Source organism: Pinus tabuliformis, chromosome 6, assembly GCF_031772625.1.
Source record: "Pinus tabuliformis cultivar Carrire ecotype Pingquan chromosome 6, CPIR1, whole genome shotgun sequence".
In the NCBI taxonomy this organism is placed as follows: Eukaryota; Viridiplantae; Streptophyta; class Pinopsida; order Pinales; family Pinaceae; genus Pinus; species Pinus tabuliformis.
Genome location: NC_142292.1, coordinates 1,099,967,294 through 1,099,982,100, shown reverse-complemented (window position 1 = coordinate 1,099,982,100; position 14,807 = coordinate 1,099,967,294). Strand labels below are relative to the sequence as shown.

Sequence of the window (14,807 nt, the reverse complement as noted above, 5' to 3'; positions counted from 1 at the left end):
TTAATTGGCACCACTCCACGTCTACTCAGAGAGCAATAAACCCTGTAAATTGCGCAGAGACTTAGAAACCGCAGACTAGAAGCAAATATATATAATATGCCCCAAAGTCCTACCTGATACCCTTGGATAAAGACCTATAAAACTCTAAAACCAATGTGCAAACAAGAACCCTGGACTGCAGATAAAAACATCTCAAAATAAATCTTAAAAGAACTTAACGAAAATTGTTTACTGAAAACTAAAATGACGCCATAATCGTATATGGTAAATACTATTGTCGTTTATATCTATTCATTTGCATACTGGACGCTTGTAGGCCCTAGCCAAGCCACTTGTAAGATTCTGATCCGATGCGATCTTGCGGCATTATTCTTAGCATACCATTTCTAAAGGCCAGGCCCAGTAATCAACATATGTAGATGGAGAAAGTATAAAAGAACGATGATTCAAATATTTTAAAACGCATCTTATGTTTCAAACCAAAAACCTTACACAGCTTGATAAAATCGAGAAACTTACTTTTGCAAAACATTCATGGAAGAGCCAAATTGGACACAAAGAAAATACCAGCAGCGTGAATAGATACAATGCTTTTATTCACTTCATTGTCATTGTCATTTGTAAAATTGAAAATTGAAACATCAGTTTTTAAAGTATTTAGTACCATTAAAACTCATTAATGCATTGATATTATAATTGCTTTAGAATGGACTTTGAAATAAGTTCTAAAACCATTATATTAAATATTACAAGCGTCTTAGAATGGACTTTGAACTAGAATTGCAAAATCATTATTTTAAATTGTGAAAGTGAAAAACATCTATAAAGATCAGTATATTGAACTTGCAACATTAATTATGGTCATCCACTATTTTCATGCTTTTCTTTAGGGTGATATGTTATCTAACATTTTAATTTCAGAGTTGTCGATAGTTAAACTGCTAACCTCTATCCCAACCCTGAACTTGGGGATTGCATCCTTAGTGGATTTCATGAAGAGATTCTGTTAACATCCATAACATATAAGAGATATAAGACAGATTGAATGTTCCAAAACTAGTGTGGATAGCACATTAAAAGCCGAAGATTAACATGGATGCCTGCAAGTGCATTTTTGCGTCGTTATAAACTTCCAGTAATTTTTTCGAGAGTTGAGGGCATTCACTCGGAAAATAACATTGCCATTGTCCCTCAATATTTTGTGGATAATTCCAAATTAGACAATTTTCTCTGCTTCCGCAGCACCTATTCATCAATGTTGAAAATACCATCGCCGCCGTGGTCTTCCATGACTTCATGGATGAAATCTCCATGCGAATTATCCGAAACAAATCTCCATGCGAATTATCCGAAACAAAGAAGTAATATATAATACACTACAACAATAAGTGCATGTGAGGAGAGAAGAAGTAACATAATTTAAGAGATATAGCTTACCTTGACGTAGTTCGCAAAATTAGTTATGAACATGTGCTACACATCTGCGGGATCATTGCGACAAACAGGGTTAAACGTGGGATAATCTATCTGAAAGTTTATAATGTGTTGGTTCTCCGTCAAAGGGGATGGACAGTAATGAATTTGAATACAAATGTCTCATCGATCCATGCAATGTCTGCTTTCGGGAATCTAGTTAACAACATAATATCGTACATAGTTTGTACAATAATAATGAGTGTCTTCATTGTTTCAAGTTTCTTCCAAAGGCTGCGGTTAATGCCACCTAGTGGACTCGTTTTAAATATGTTCTTAAATGCCTCTACGTCATGTCATATCATGGTCACTTGATCGTAAAATGTGAAGATACTTTAAAATAACATTTTAATTCGGATTTGTAGGCATGACTAGTCTGACAATTATGTATCTCATTACTGTATCTTAAGAATTGTTTTCATTGTCTAACTAGCATGAACAAGACGTTGGAAAGATACGAAAAATGTTCATATGCAATGCAAGATACCACAGGCGTTTCGGACCGGGAAGCACAGGTACTATACTCTGCTTTTTCCTTAACTAATGAAAGTGAATGCCAATTTGCATTGCCATCATATTTGGAAAATGTACAAAAGAAAGTTACGAAGTTTATATTTTCGGTTAGATTTTTTTCAACCCCTTTTTCACAAGAGAGAAAACGTTTTCAATTAATCTGACCATATCCGTACTTAATCCAAAGTGACTTATATTACTACCAGGTAAAAAGAGATCAAATTTATTTTGAAAGAACGCATGCATAATGATTTCATTGGTTCAAGTTATGGACCAGTTCTTTTTAAATTTATTTTAAAAGAACTAGCATGCATAATGATTTCATTGGTTCAAGTTATGGACCAGTGCGAGTTACATGGAGGCACAAATAGAAAATTACACAAACTAAACCATATAGTTTTTTTCGCATTGGCCATCACCCAATTTATATGGATTTCATTTTTCATTCCAGAATGTTTTATTCCATATTTAATAAGTTTTTATTTTTGTCAGTTATGGAGTTTGATTATTTTTAGAGATTTTATTCTTTTTCACTTTAGAAATTCTTTTCGTATTATCACACAACCCAACACACAAGGGCTTGGTGACAATTCTTTCGTGGCCACCAACTAAGAGATGTAAGATATTATAATTTTGTAATTAATTTTAAATGGTGTATTATTATGTCATATGTTTGATAGTAGAAGTTATGTTTGGTTTATTTTTGTTTTAGGAGACAATTTTTTTTAGGGTATTGTATTGTGAGTATATATTATTAAGAAAATATTGTAATTGAGAGAGGAGACTGTGATACAGTGAAGAGGAGGTTGTAATAGATGTGTTGTAAGTTGTATTCTTTCATTTTGATGATAGAACAAAAAGAAAGATGATTGTTTTTCTTTGGAGGTAGGACAAATAGAGTGAATTATGTATATTGATGTTTGTCTTGTATTGTATTATCTTGCTTTTCATTTCCACATTGGTTTTGATTTTTTTGTCCATTATCTTATTCCTTATAGTGTTTGTGCTCATCAAAATCAAATTACAAAGTTTATCTCATTGTTAGCCTTGACTTGTGTTGATTTATTTGTAAACCCACTTCAGTCAAGAGGTGTGACGTCCATTGTTTTATAACATCTTATTGAATGCATTTTCAAATATTATTCCAAAGGTAGAGCCTTTGTTGCACAAAAGTTGGATAGAAAATTAGTGTTGAAAAAAACTGGAGACATGGAATATACTCTCTACATTATGTAATAAGATAAAATGTGCAAAAGCAGGTAAGTAGAAAACAGTAAGTAGGAAATAAAGGAAAGAAATATAAAGATTACATAATATTTTCATGGAAAAACCTTTACATAGGAAAACCCCAATGTTTAAATAAAAATATATTGAATGTATGATTCAACACAACTAAATGGCTATAATACATTACTAAGTCTTTCTGTTTTCAACTTTTGTTTTCAACAAAAGTGTTCAGTAGTAGTATAAAAATTCTAGAGAAATTTTGGCAACATAACAATGAGTTAAAACCCACAATTTTTTTCTCCCCCAACCCTAACATCCTGTGCATACCAAAACCATAAAGCATTTATGGTTTTACAATTCTACATGTTGGAAACTAGTAGTAGTTAATCGCCCTTTTGTTGTTGCTTAGCATTCATTAACTGCTAGTTATTTGTGCTTATTCCTTCCCACTACTTACCGTTTATTACTTGCTCCACTATAGGATTACAAGATGTATGATGCGCTTGTCCCAAATTTCTCCCACTTGTTATTTAGCTTGCTAGAGTTTATGGAGAACGCATCAAATTGTGAGTTAATTTCTATGCTTTGTAAGGCCCATATTCTCAAAATCACGGTTGCTAGAGCATGAAGCTAAGTGGGACAGGGAATATATATATATATATATATATATATATATATATATATATATATATATATATATATATATATATATATAACCCAAAAACATGCAAAAAACCAAATTAGTTGTAGATATATCAAAATATACATATTTGAACATCAATGAAGATAGAAATGGCATTCATAGCATGAAGATAGAAATGGCATTCATAGCATGTTAATGATTGATAATTTGAGCATCCATATACATTATAGCAATTACAAGCAAACATAAAAATATTTAAACCATATGATAGAAAATAAACCATTAATTTATCGTTGAAATAGGTTATCTAACCATTGCCAAGATGAACAAATAGTAATCTATACAAAATAAGATGTTTAGACACGTATGGATATTGAAATGTCCAAAACACTAATTTGTTAGCTATGACATATAAACACTAATATTTTATCCTCCTCCACGAAGTGTTAGACCTTTAGGGAGTGTGCACGTCTAGTCCATAACTGAGTTGGAGAGCGGAGCGCGACAACATCGTCATTGGGCGTGAGGCAAATATGTGTGTCAATATTTGTTGTTTGCTGGGAAATTAAAGAACTAATATTTTCTCCTCGTCCAAAAAGTGTTTGACCTTTAGGGAGCATGCACGTCTCGTCCATAACTGAGTTGGAGAGCGGAGCGCAACAACATCGTCATTGGGTGTGAGGCATTACTTCAAATATGTGTGACAATATTTGTCGTTTGGTGGGAAATCATGTTGAGGATAATGCTTAATTATGTTATGTTATGTAATTGTTTTGACAAATTAGCCAACAAATGTTGTGTTCGTGAGTTATTAGAATTAGGGCAGCAAATTAATAGATGTAGTTAGTATTGAAAGTTATTATTCAGCAAATTATTAGGGGCAGTAGATTAGAATCAGAGGTTAGTCAGATAATTGATAATCCAATTAGAAATATGTTGGCTATATAATAATGTATTCATTGCTCCCATGATATATGACATTTGAATGAGAGTTGAGCTCATGGATTGAGAACCAGACTTCTCTAGTTTTTGTTCATTGTTTTTTTATGTTTTCATATGTATGCTCTTGATAGATTTAACATGTATTATCATCCCTAGGTGAAGAGAGTTGATTTATATGTAAAGTGTGAGTTGTTGGCAGGAGGTTTCAAAAGTTTGTTAAAGCCATTGGCAAGAGTTTTCATAATTTTGTGAAGCTTGTGCAGATTCAAGTTATTGGTGTGAGTGCTCAACAAATAGTAGCGATGGCCAACAACAACTGTATGAATATTTCTCATCCACAAATACCAGTGCTTAAAGGCTTGGAGCATTAAGATGAAAACATTGTTTCTCTCAAACACTTGCCCACTGGACTCAAGACCAAAGAACACAACTAAAGGTAAATCGTAAAAAGGATTTAAAGGCCCTCTTCCTAATCCAACAAGTAGTGCATGATTCTATCTTCCAAGACTAGTTGGAGTAACAAAATCAAAGGATGCATGGGAGGTGTTGTAGCAAGCATATCAAGGAATTGATAAGGTAAAAGTTGTTAAGTTGTAGTCCTTGAGAAGAGAATTTGAAACTTTGTGCATGTAAAACTCTAAATATATTCAATATTTTTTCACTAAATTTATGGGAATAGTGAATGAAATTAGGTCTTGTGGAGAAGATTTAAAAGATCAAAAAATTGTTGAGCAGATTTTAAGATGTTTGCCTGCAAAATTTGATGGGGTTGTTGTTGCTATTGAGGAGTCTAAGGATCTAACTTAGCTGTCTGTGAATGAGCTAATGGGGTCTCTTCAATCTCATGAGCAAAGAATCAACAAATCTTCTAAAAAAGCTATTAAGCAAGCTTTTCAAGCAAAAATAAATGTTTCCAAAGACAAAAGTCATGAACGTGAGAATTCCTCCCATGAGGAAATCTAGAACACTCATGGAAGAGGAAGAGGAAGAGGATAGACATACAAAGGAGGTAGAGGTCGAGGATGAATTTTTTCTGCAAACAACAAAGGAAGAGGTAATGATAAAAGTGATGGAGGTAAAAGATTTAATAAATCCCAATTTCAGTGTTTTTATTCTAAAATATTTCGCCATTATGAATGAAATTGTTGGATTTTTTTGAAGAAAAATAAGAGGTTGGCACTTTATTCTTGGCTTGTGATTCAACTAATAATGTTTCCAAGGAGGTGTGGCTTATGGATAGTGGTTGCAACAATCACATGACAAAAAACAAAGATGCCTTTGTGAAGATAGATGAATTTACAAAATTTGATGTACTCTTGGGAGATGACAAGCCAATTGAAGCTAAAGGTAAGGGAACAATTGTTGTGAAGACAAAACAAGGAAAACCAAAGCACATTAATGATGTTTTATATGTTCCTGGTCTAGCACATAATTTGTTGAGTGTGGGGCAACTCCTTGAAAAGGGATATTTAATTGTTTTTAAGAACAAGCAATGCATAATCTATGATAAAGATGATCATAGTAAAATTATTGCTAAGACTAATATGCTGCAAAATAGAATTTTTGCTTTCAATCTCCCTTCTGAAGAAAGTACAACATTAAATGTCGCTTATGATGATAGTTCCTGGCTATGGCACATGAGGTATGGACATTTGAATATGAAAGGTTTGAAATCGTTATATTACAAGCAAATGGTCAAAGGGTTACCCCTTATTGGTTCTATTGATAAAGTTTGTGAAGGGTGTATTCTTGGTAAGCAACATAAAGGTTCATTTCCAGTAGGAAAATCATGGAGAGCAAGTAAACCATTGAAGCTATTGCATGCATATATATGTGGTCCTATGCAAACTTTGTCTCTCAACAAAAATAAGTATTTCATTATTTTTGTGGATGATTTTAGTAGAAGAACATGGGTATATTTCACTAAACAAAAATCAGATGCATTTGTCATATTTCAACAATTTAAAGCTGCCGTGGAAAAGCAAAGTGCTTATTCTCTAAAAATATTATGCACAAATAGAGGGGGAGAATTCACTTATAATAAGTTTGATTCTTATTGTAAAATGAATGGCATTCAAAGGCAATTGATAGCTAGTTATACTCCCGAACAAAATGGCATTGCTGAAGGTAAGAATAGAACAATTGTTGAGATGACTAGGAGCATGCTGGAAGGTAAAAACCTTCCAAACATTTTTTGGGCTGAAGTTGTAGCTACATCTATTTATTTGCTTAATAGATGCCCAACAAGAAGTGTCCAAAATATTGCCACTTATCAAGCATGGTGTGGAAGAAAACATGATATTTCTCATTTAAGAGTCTTTGGTTGCATTTCTTATGCTCGTGATCCTACTAAAAGGAGAAGAAAGCTTGATGAAAAATGTGTTAAATGCATTTTTATTGGATATTGTGAGGAAAACAAAGGTTATAGATTATACAATCCACAAACTGAAAAACTAATGATTAGTCGTGATGTGTTCTTTGATGAGAAAGAAGAATGGTAGTGGAATCAAGATGTGCAACAACAAACTCCAAGTATTATTGTACAAGAAGGCGAATCTTTTGTTTTTGCAAATCCATCCAGTAATCAAAATACTTCACAGGCCACATCTGTTTCATCATATTCTGCAACTTCAAGTCTTATTTCAAGTCAAATTCCTCCTCCGAAAAAGACAAAATCTTTAAATGAAATTTATGGGTATACTAATTTTGCTTTGATGTCTTAGATTGAAGCAGAGGCAAGATGTTGTGAAGATGCAGTAAAAGAGTTGGTTTGGCACAAAGCAACGGATGAAGAGATGACAACGATTAAAAAGAATGAAACATGGGAGCTTGTGGATCCTCCTACTGAACAATAAGTCATTAGGGTCACATGGTTCTATAAAATAAAGTTTGCAACTTATGGATCAATACAAAGGCACAAAGCAAGCTTAGTAGCAAAGGGACATGTTCAACAACCAGGTATTGACTACAATGAAACATATGCTCTTGTTGCAAGATTTGATACAATCATAATTGTTTTGGCATTGGCAACATATTATAAATGGTTGGTTTATCAATTTGATGTTAAATCAACCTTTCTAAATGGTGAGTTGAAAGAAGATGTATATGTTCAACAATCCCAAGGATATGAAGAAGCAGGAAATAAACTTAAAGTCTACAAACTGGAAAAGGATCTTTATGGGCTTAAACAAGCTCCAAGAGCATGGTATAGTAGAATTGACACTTATCTTTTGAAAGAGGGGTTTAATAGAAGTGAAAATGAACACACATTATATATAAAGTCAAATGGTAATGATATACTAATTGTTTGCTTATATGTAGATGACTTGATATACACATCTTCATGTGATTTGTTAGTGGACGAGTTCAGGAAGATTATGATGACTGAATTTGAAATCACTGATTTGGGTTTGTTGCATTATTTTCTTGGCATAGAAGTGACACAAATGAAAGATGGAATTTTTATTTCACAAGAAAAATACGTTTCAAATCTTCACAAATGGAAAATGGGAAACTGTAAACCCATGACCACACCCATGAATACAAATGAAAATTGCCTGTAGAAGATGGAGTCTAAAGGTAGACGCTCAATCCTATAGGAGTCTGGTAGGAAGCCTCTTGTATCTTAATACCACTAGGCTTGATATTATGCATGCAGTAGGTTTGATTTATAGATTCATGCAAAGTCCAAGTAAGATTCATTTTGGAGCAGAAAAAAGAATTTTGAGATATCTTCGTGGAACAAGCAATTATGGCATATGGTATACTTCATCAAATAGTTTTCGGTTGGTTCGTTATACATATAGTGATTGGGATGGATCTCTTGATGATAGAAAAAGCACTTCAGGATATGTCTTTAGCCTTGGATCAAGTGCAGTATTATGGTCTTCAAAGAAGTAACGAACTATTTCATTGTCTTCCACCGAGGTAGAGTATATTGCGGTAGAAATGACAACATGTAAAGCAATTTGGTTGAAGAAAGTCTTATTAGATCTAAAACAAGAACAAAAACATGCCACAACTATTTACTGTGATAACTTGTCTACCATTGCCATAACTAAAAATCTTGTGTTTCATAATCACACCAAACACATTGATACCAAATATCATTTCATAAGAGACTATGTGGCAAAAGGAGAAATTGAAATAAAGTTTCGTATAACAAAATATCATCTTGTGGATATATTTACCAAAGCACTACCGAAAGCGAAGTTTCAATACACAAGGGATATGCTTGGAATCACCTCATTAAGCATTAATGGGGAGCCTTGAGGATAATGCTTAATTATGTTATGTTATGTAATTGTTGACAAATTAGCCGACAAATTTTGTGTTCATGAGTTGTCAGAATTAGGGCAACAAATTAATAGTTGTAGTCAGTATTGAAAGTTATTATTCAGCCAATTATTAGGGGCGGTAGATTAGAATTAGAGGTTACATAGATAATTGATAATCCAATTAGAAATATGTTGGATATATAATAATGTATTCATTGCTCCGATGAATATATGACATTTGAATGAGAGTTTAGTTCATGGATTGAGAACCAAACTTCTCTCCTTTTTATTCATTGTTTTTTTGATGATTTCATATTTATGCTCTTGATAGATTTAACAAATCGAGGGTTTCATGCTTCGAGTGTTTTCGATGTGTGTCGCATTGAGCGTGCATATAATTGAACAATGTTGGATCAAGTGAATTGGTAGGTCGCATGGGATTGTGTAGTTAGGCACACAACTTATGGCACGATAGCATGTATGTAGACTTCGGATCATGGAGTGTCAGATGTGTGCACGCTATGGTCTGACCCAACAAAGTCATCCATGTGGCTGAGACGAGTTGAGCACGCGACACAATAAGACGATGCTCCGGGACAATGAGTCAAGGGAACATGATGATATGAAGTGCATGTTCAATTGTGTCCGATGAGACAAGCTCAATTGAGGGCACAAAGATGTAACATTGGCTTGGATGGCAAGGAGTTTTTATACTCGAGTCAGCTCGACACCATGCGAAAGGGCATGAGCCACATGTCAGCTCAAGGGAATTGAAAGGGTGCAACCCATATATGCTAGTCGAACGATGGTGGGGTGGCAAGAGAAAGCATGCAGAAATGGAGCAAGACGAGCTTGCCTGGTAGCACGACTGCAGATAGACCGAGGTGCGAATACGTGCACGTGGCGGATAACCGAGAGAATTTGGAGATTACTTCTTGGAACGTCTCATGCGACATGGTTTACTCTCCTATCCAAAGTCCGTGCTTTAGTGAGGAAGGACCAAAGCATTGAATTTTGGTGTTGTCTTGGTAGGAAATGGCCCGAGAACACTCTTCACCATGGAGGTGGAAATTTGAGTAGCACAGATTCTTTAGCAGATTGGATGATAGGTAGCTAGGGAGGCAATGGTATTGATTGGGATCAGAGAATTCCGGATTGAGAGATAGGGTGAATATTGTTGAAGAACATGTGGGGTTAATGATTAATTCTATGCAACAACGTGGTGATGTGTTACATGTGATGAGATAGGGATGAGGGGCTTGAGGGGAACTTTGCCATTCCATATCAGAGGTTCAGGTAGCCATAGATGTGATCATGCAGTTCAAGGACGATGTATGGGTAGAGCAGTTGAGGCACTTCCTAAACCCATGATCATGCCAACGTGATTGAAGTTTTGAAGTAGGGGATTGGATAGGGAATGTCCAACTCATCAATGGAAGTGAGAACTAAAGAATGAGAACCAAATGATGGGATGTATAACAGTACTTGGATTAGATAAATAACAGTGCAAATGAGGCTAAGGTAAATTATGCAACTATGTTTCGGACAAAGACACACAAGTTTTGGTGGAGGACCCAAGTAGAAGATTTTGCAGTGGGTCGCCTCTCCGAGAGGATCACTACATGAGTAGAGATGAAGGAAAATTTGTACGCATAGATTGGACTAGGAAACTAAGCATGGATTTCCAAGGATCACCTTATGGCATTGAATCATATAGGGAAGATCCTAAACATACATCAAAGAGTTTGCAGGGTTTATGTTGGAGATCAACAAGATGTCATATGAGGATTGGTTTTACAATTTCATGATTGAATTATAGTCGTTGGCATAGAGTGCACATATGCAGTGTCTTGCTATAGTTATCACGGCAACAGATAAACTTTCAGACTTCCGAAGTGAGGGAAAGTGTGGGGGTAAAGACAATGATGATAATTGTGGTGCAAATACTGAGAAGAAGAAAGACAAAGGGAAAACTAGGTCTTCTAATGAAGGATAAGGTAAGTAGAAAGATGTAGTGAGAGAGAAGAAGCCACTTTCATGTTGGATTTTCACAAAAGAGCATTTAGAAAAGAACTGTCCATTGAAATAGAAGTTGATTGTGATGGAGTAGACAAGGAAGTCGTCAGTTGGAGTTTTGCAAGATTTGCGAGAACCATTTGAGAGGTAGGCCACTTCAAAACATGATCAAAGTAGGATATGACTTAGTTTTTTGAGTGCAAATGTTAACAGGAGAAAGATGTTGGCAATGGTGGACAATGGGGCTACACACAACTTTATGAAAGAGGATATCGCTAAATAGCCTAGGTTAAGACTCAAGCTAGCTCAAACATCCTTCAAGGCTATTAATTCTAAGGAGTTGAGTGTGGTTGGGATGATAGTTGATATTTTGATGTGACTTGGAGATTGGTAGGAAGGATGTGCTTTACCATTTTTTTGTTTGGTGAATACGTGTTGGTACTAGGGCATGAGTTTTTGAGAGAAAATATGGCCATGCTAGTTCCAAATATGGGTTGTTTGTTCATTATATTTGAATGATGAATCCAATCTTGCAGTAGTGTGGACAATGAGAGGGGCTACGAATTTGTACGCTAGATTTACTTCTATTTGTACGATTGAAACTATAGACCAACAGATAGATAGAGATATTTTAGCACATGTGAGTATATACCGTGTAGATTTTGTTCGATATTTTAGTATCTTTGACACATACAGCTCTAGGAGTGACATTGAAACCAAGGGGAGAGTTGATGAGGAGACAAGGATGCCTAATTGTTCCATATTACAAATGATGGAGACACCTTGGATCCAGATGAGTGGCTAGGGAGGAGAAGAAACCCGGTATACATGGGCCAAGAAGGAGATTGGATTTTCCATAGAGACCCTAGGAGAGAGAAATTGACTATATGATCTAGAGTTGGAACGACCTAAAGAGGAATGATAGAGTTGGGTTCTATGTTCCTTTGTTCATATATATAACATAAAGGTATGGGGGAATTTTTGTAGCAAGATAGACAGAGGATGGAGATAGAAGTGGTGGTCTAGATGACTACCCTATCTCAACTTCATGTTGAGCCATGAGAGGTTGGTTCGCTATCATAGTATAGATTGTATGTTAATAGATTGGGTGGCTTAGGTTACCTTTTTATGAGTAGAGCAGGTTGATTAAGGAGCTACATGGATACCACTAGGATTCAAGGTGTTTTCACTTGTGTGTGATGTGAGTTATTTTGGATTCGACATTATGATCAGGTTAGCTACTTGATTAGCTAGAGGTGCAAGGGGATCCAACACATGGAGACATGCATGGGTGTTCATAAGTTGATGATAGATGAAGGCGAGATCCATGGTATAGAATTTCATTTGGAACTTGGACTATAGTTGGTGACTTGGAGACTTTGTTGATTGGAGTGTTGACAAGAATGGCACCAATTTTGAATGGGTGTAACAAACTCCTCCCACATTTACCCAAGCTAACCGGTCCACCAAGGTAAACATGTCGCATAGAGTTACTATGATATGATTCTAACCCCTAGATCACCTTAAGGAAGTGCAACCGTGAACCAACAATTTACAGACCTCCTTCAGGGGCTACAATATTCCCAGGAGCTAACCAACCACTCCATGTGCCCAACCCCTGAGTCAACTTAGGTTCTCACTGAACTAGACCCTAGTCTCTCCCATGTGACTAGGATCCTCCTGTCGCTCTCACAACAAGGAATCCATGTGACTATGGCCCTTTTCAGGTAGTTTTGTGCTAGTGGCCCCAGATTCTGAGCCACCTTTCAGGGCTAGGACTCATGCCTCTGCCCAGAACTTCATGAAACTTCCAGAATTGATAAATAACGATATAACAAGGCCTCTAATGCAAAACTTGGAAAAATAATTGACATGACAAGGCCTAGTCATGACAAACAATCCTTCAAACACAGCATGGACATGTAATCTACAGGTCATAACAACAGATCTGAACATAGGGACTTCATACATATTTGAGAATCGTCAAGAAGTATGATGCCCTCTCACAATAACGATATTATCATCTATTAGGTCACGCACTCATTAACATTTCATCTACTAATCAAAACATGATGAGAGCTATAACCAAATTCTGTCATAAACCATGCTTATAACCAACATAATAACAATGACAGAACAACCATTAAAACCACATATTAACAAGTACATTTACATGGGGAACATAAGAGGAAAAGAGTTGTTATTAACATATGCAAAAGTCAACCAAGCGAGGGACTTCCACGTACCACCCAACCATAGATTGGGCTAAACCAAATCTTTCTTTCAGCCAATCACCCCCATGCCATATTCCAAGCATGAATGTGGGACTTACAAGAAAACAACCAGGGCTTCCTTAGGATTTACCGCAATCTACCAAGGGATTCCCAAGCCTAAGCCCTCATACCAGGCTTTACTGCAATACCACCACATATCGTTCAGGGATCACTAGGCTTATACAAGCATGGATGCCTTCAGATCTCTCCACTTGAATCGTGAGGGCCTGCTTTTGAGGAGGAGCTTGCAGCGTTACTACAAATCTTCTTTTTGCTTAGGTGAATCTGACCTAAGGAACATGAGCATAAAACAGTAATAGTTTCAAAACTTTGTCCATCTCCACCCTCTAGGCTTTACTATATATCCTGGCATTCATCGATCGAGGATTCCTATGCCCAATGAGGGTGTACACAATTATGCTTTATTGCAATCCCACCTTCACCGGTCCAAGGATTGCTAGGCCTTGTGTTTCCTTTTGAGACCACCCCACTCAATTTCAAAACCATACGGAAATCGAACTCAACCAAGTAAGAGAAACACTATCACACCATGGTTATTCAGAATGGCAAGGCAAGTCAAGGCTGAAAACCACTATCACACCTGACAAAACCCATGCCAATGACAACAAGAGAACCAAATACACACATGCATGTACCATGAATGCCAAAATTAGCAAGGAAATCATATATGCAACTCGATACCTGCAAGTAATCCCGCTGTAGCATCTTGATCCCGCTCTTCCTTGCTTGATCTTTGCTTCCCTTTGCTTTCTTGTCCTTCCTTTGCCTTCCTTCCTCCAATATTAAAGTACTCCAAGAATACTCAAGTGTGCAAGAGTATGAGAGAGTAGAGAAAATAGAGAGAGAGCTCTAAAACTGAACTGACAAAAGGTTGTGAACTTATCCTTAGAAGCCTTTTTATTAACGAGGCCTCTATTTTCTTCAACTTCGATTTTTTTCCTTCATTTTCCTCCTCACATGCAACCTGTGACCTTTCACCTTCCTTTTCTCCTAATTTACATTATTTTCATTAAAAATTGATAATAAATATCTCTTGCCTTTCCAAAGCCTTTGTCGTTTCCTTTGCTAAGTTCCCCTTAGCCATATTAAACCAAATGAACACGCACTAGGTTGTTTTTCCCAACATTAAGCTTGGAATACGTATCCCATGGCCTTGTTCTTATTTTGCCTTTATTAACTTTATTACACGGATTTTTAACCCATGGTTGTTACAAACACCTTGCCCTTAGGGGAACATTGTCCTCGGTGTTCAATGACACATACAACCAACAAGGCTGTTGAAAATCAAAACATACTGCTCATAGAGATTTATAACTTAGCTCAATGCAGTATTTACAATGATCAACCTGCTGAAAAGCAAACCAACATAACCAACATGACAATCAAAACAAGAAAACCATACAGTTTATTGGAGTGTTATAA

The 14,807-nt window shown here is 35.9% G+C and overlaps 1 protein-coding gene across 2 annotated transcripts in view; it reads left to right on the top strand.

Annotated features, from left to right (window-relative positions):
- Positions 1–14,807, top strand: part of LOC149262759 (MADS-box transcription factor 6-like) — a 405,681-nt gene that overhangs the window by 91,817 nt on the left and 299,057 nt on the right. For both annotated transcript variants that reach the window (XM_089425165.1, XM_089425162.1), the window contains exon 2: positions 1,907–1,988. In XM_089425165.1, the coding sequence (XP_089281291.1) occupies positions 1,907–1,988 (82 nt within the window). The remainder of the gene's footprint in view (positions 1–1,906; positions 1,989–14,807) is intronic.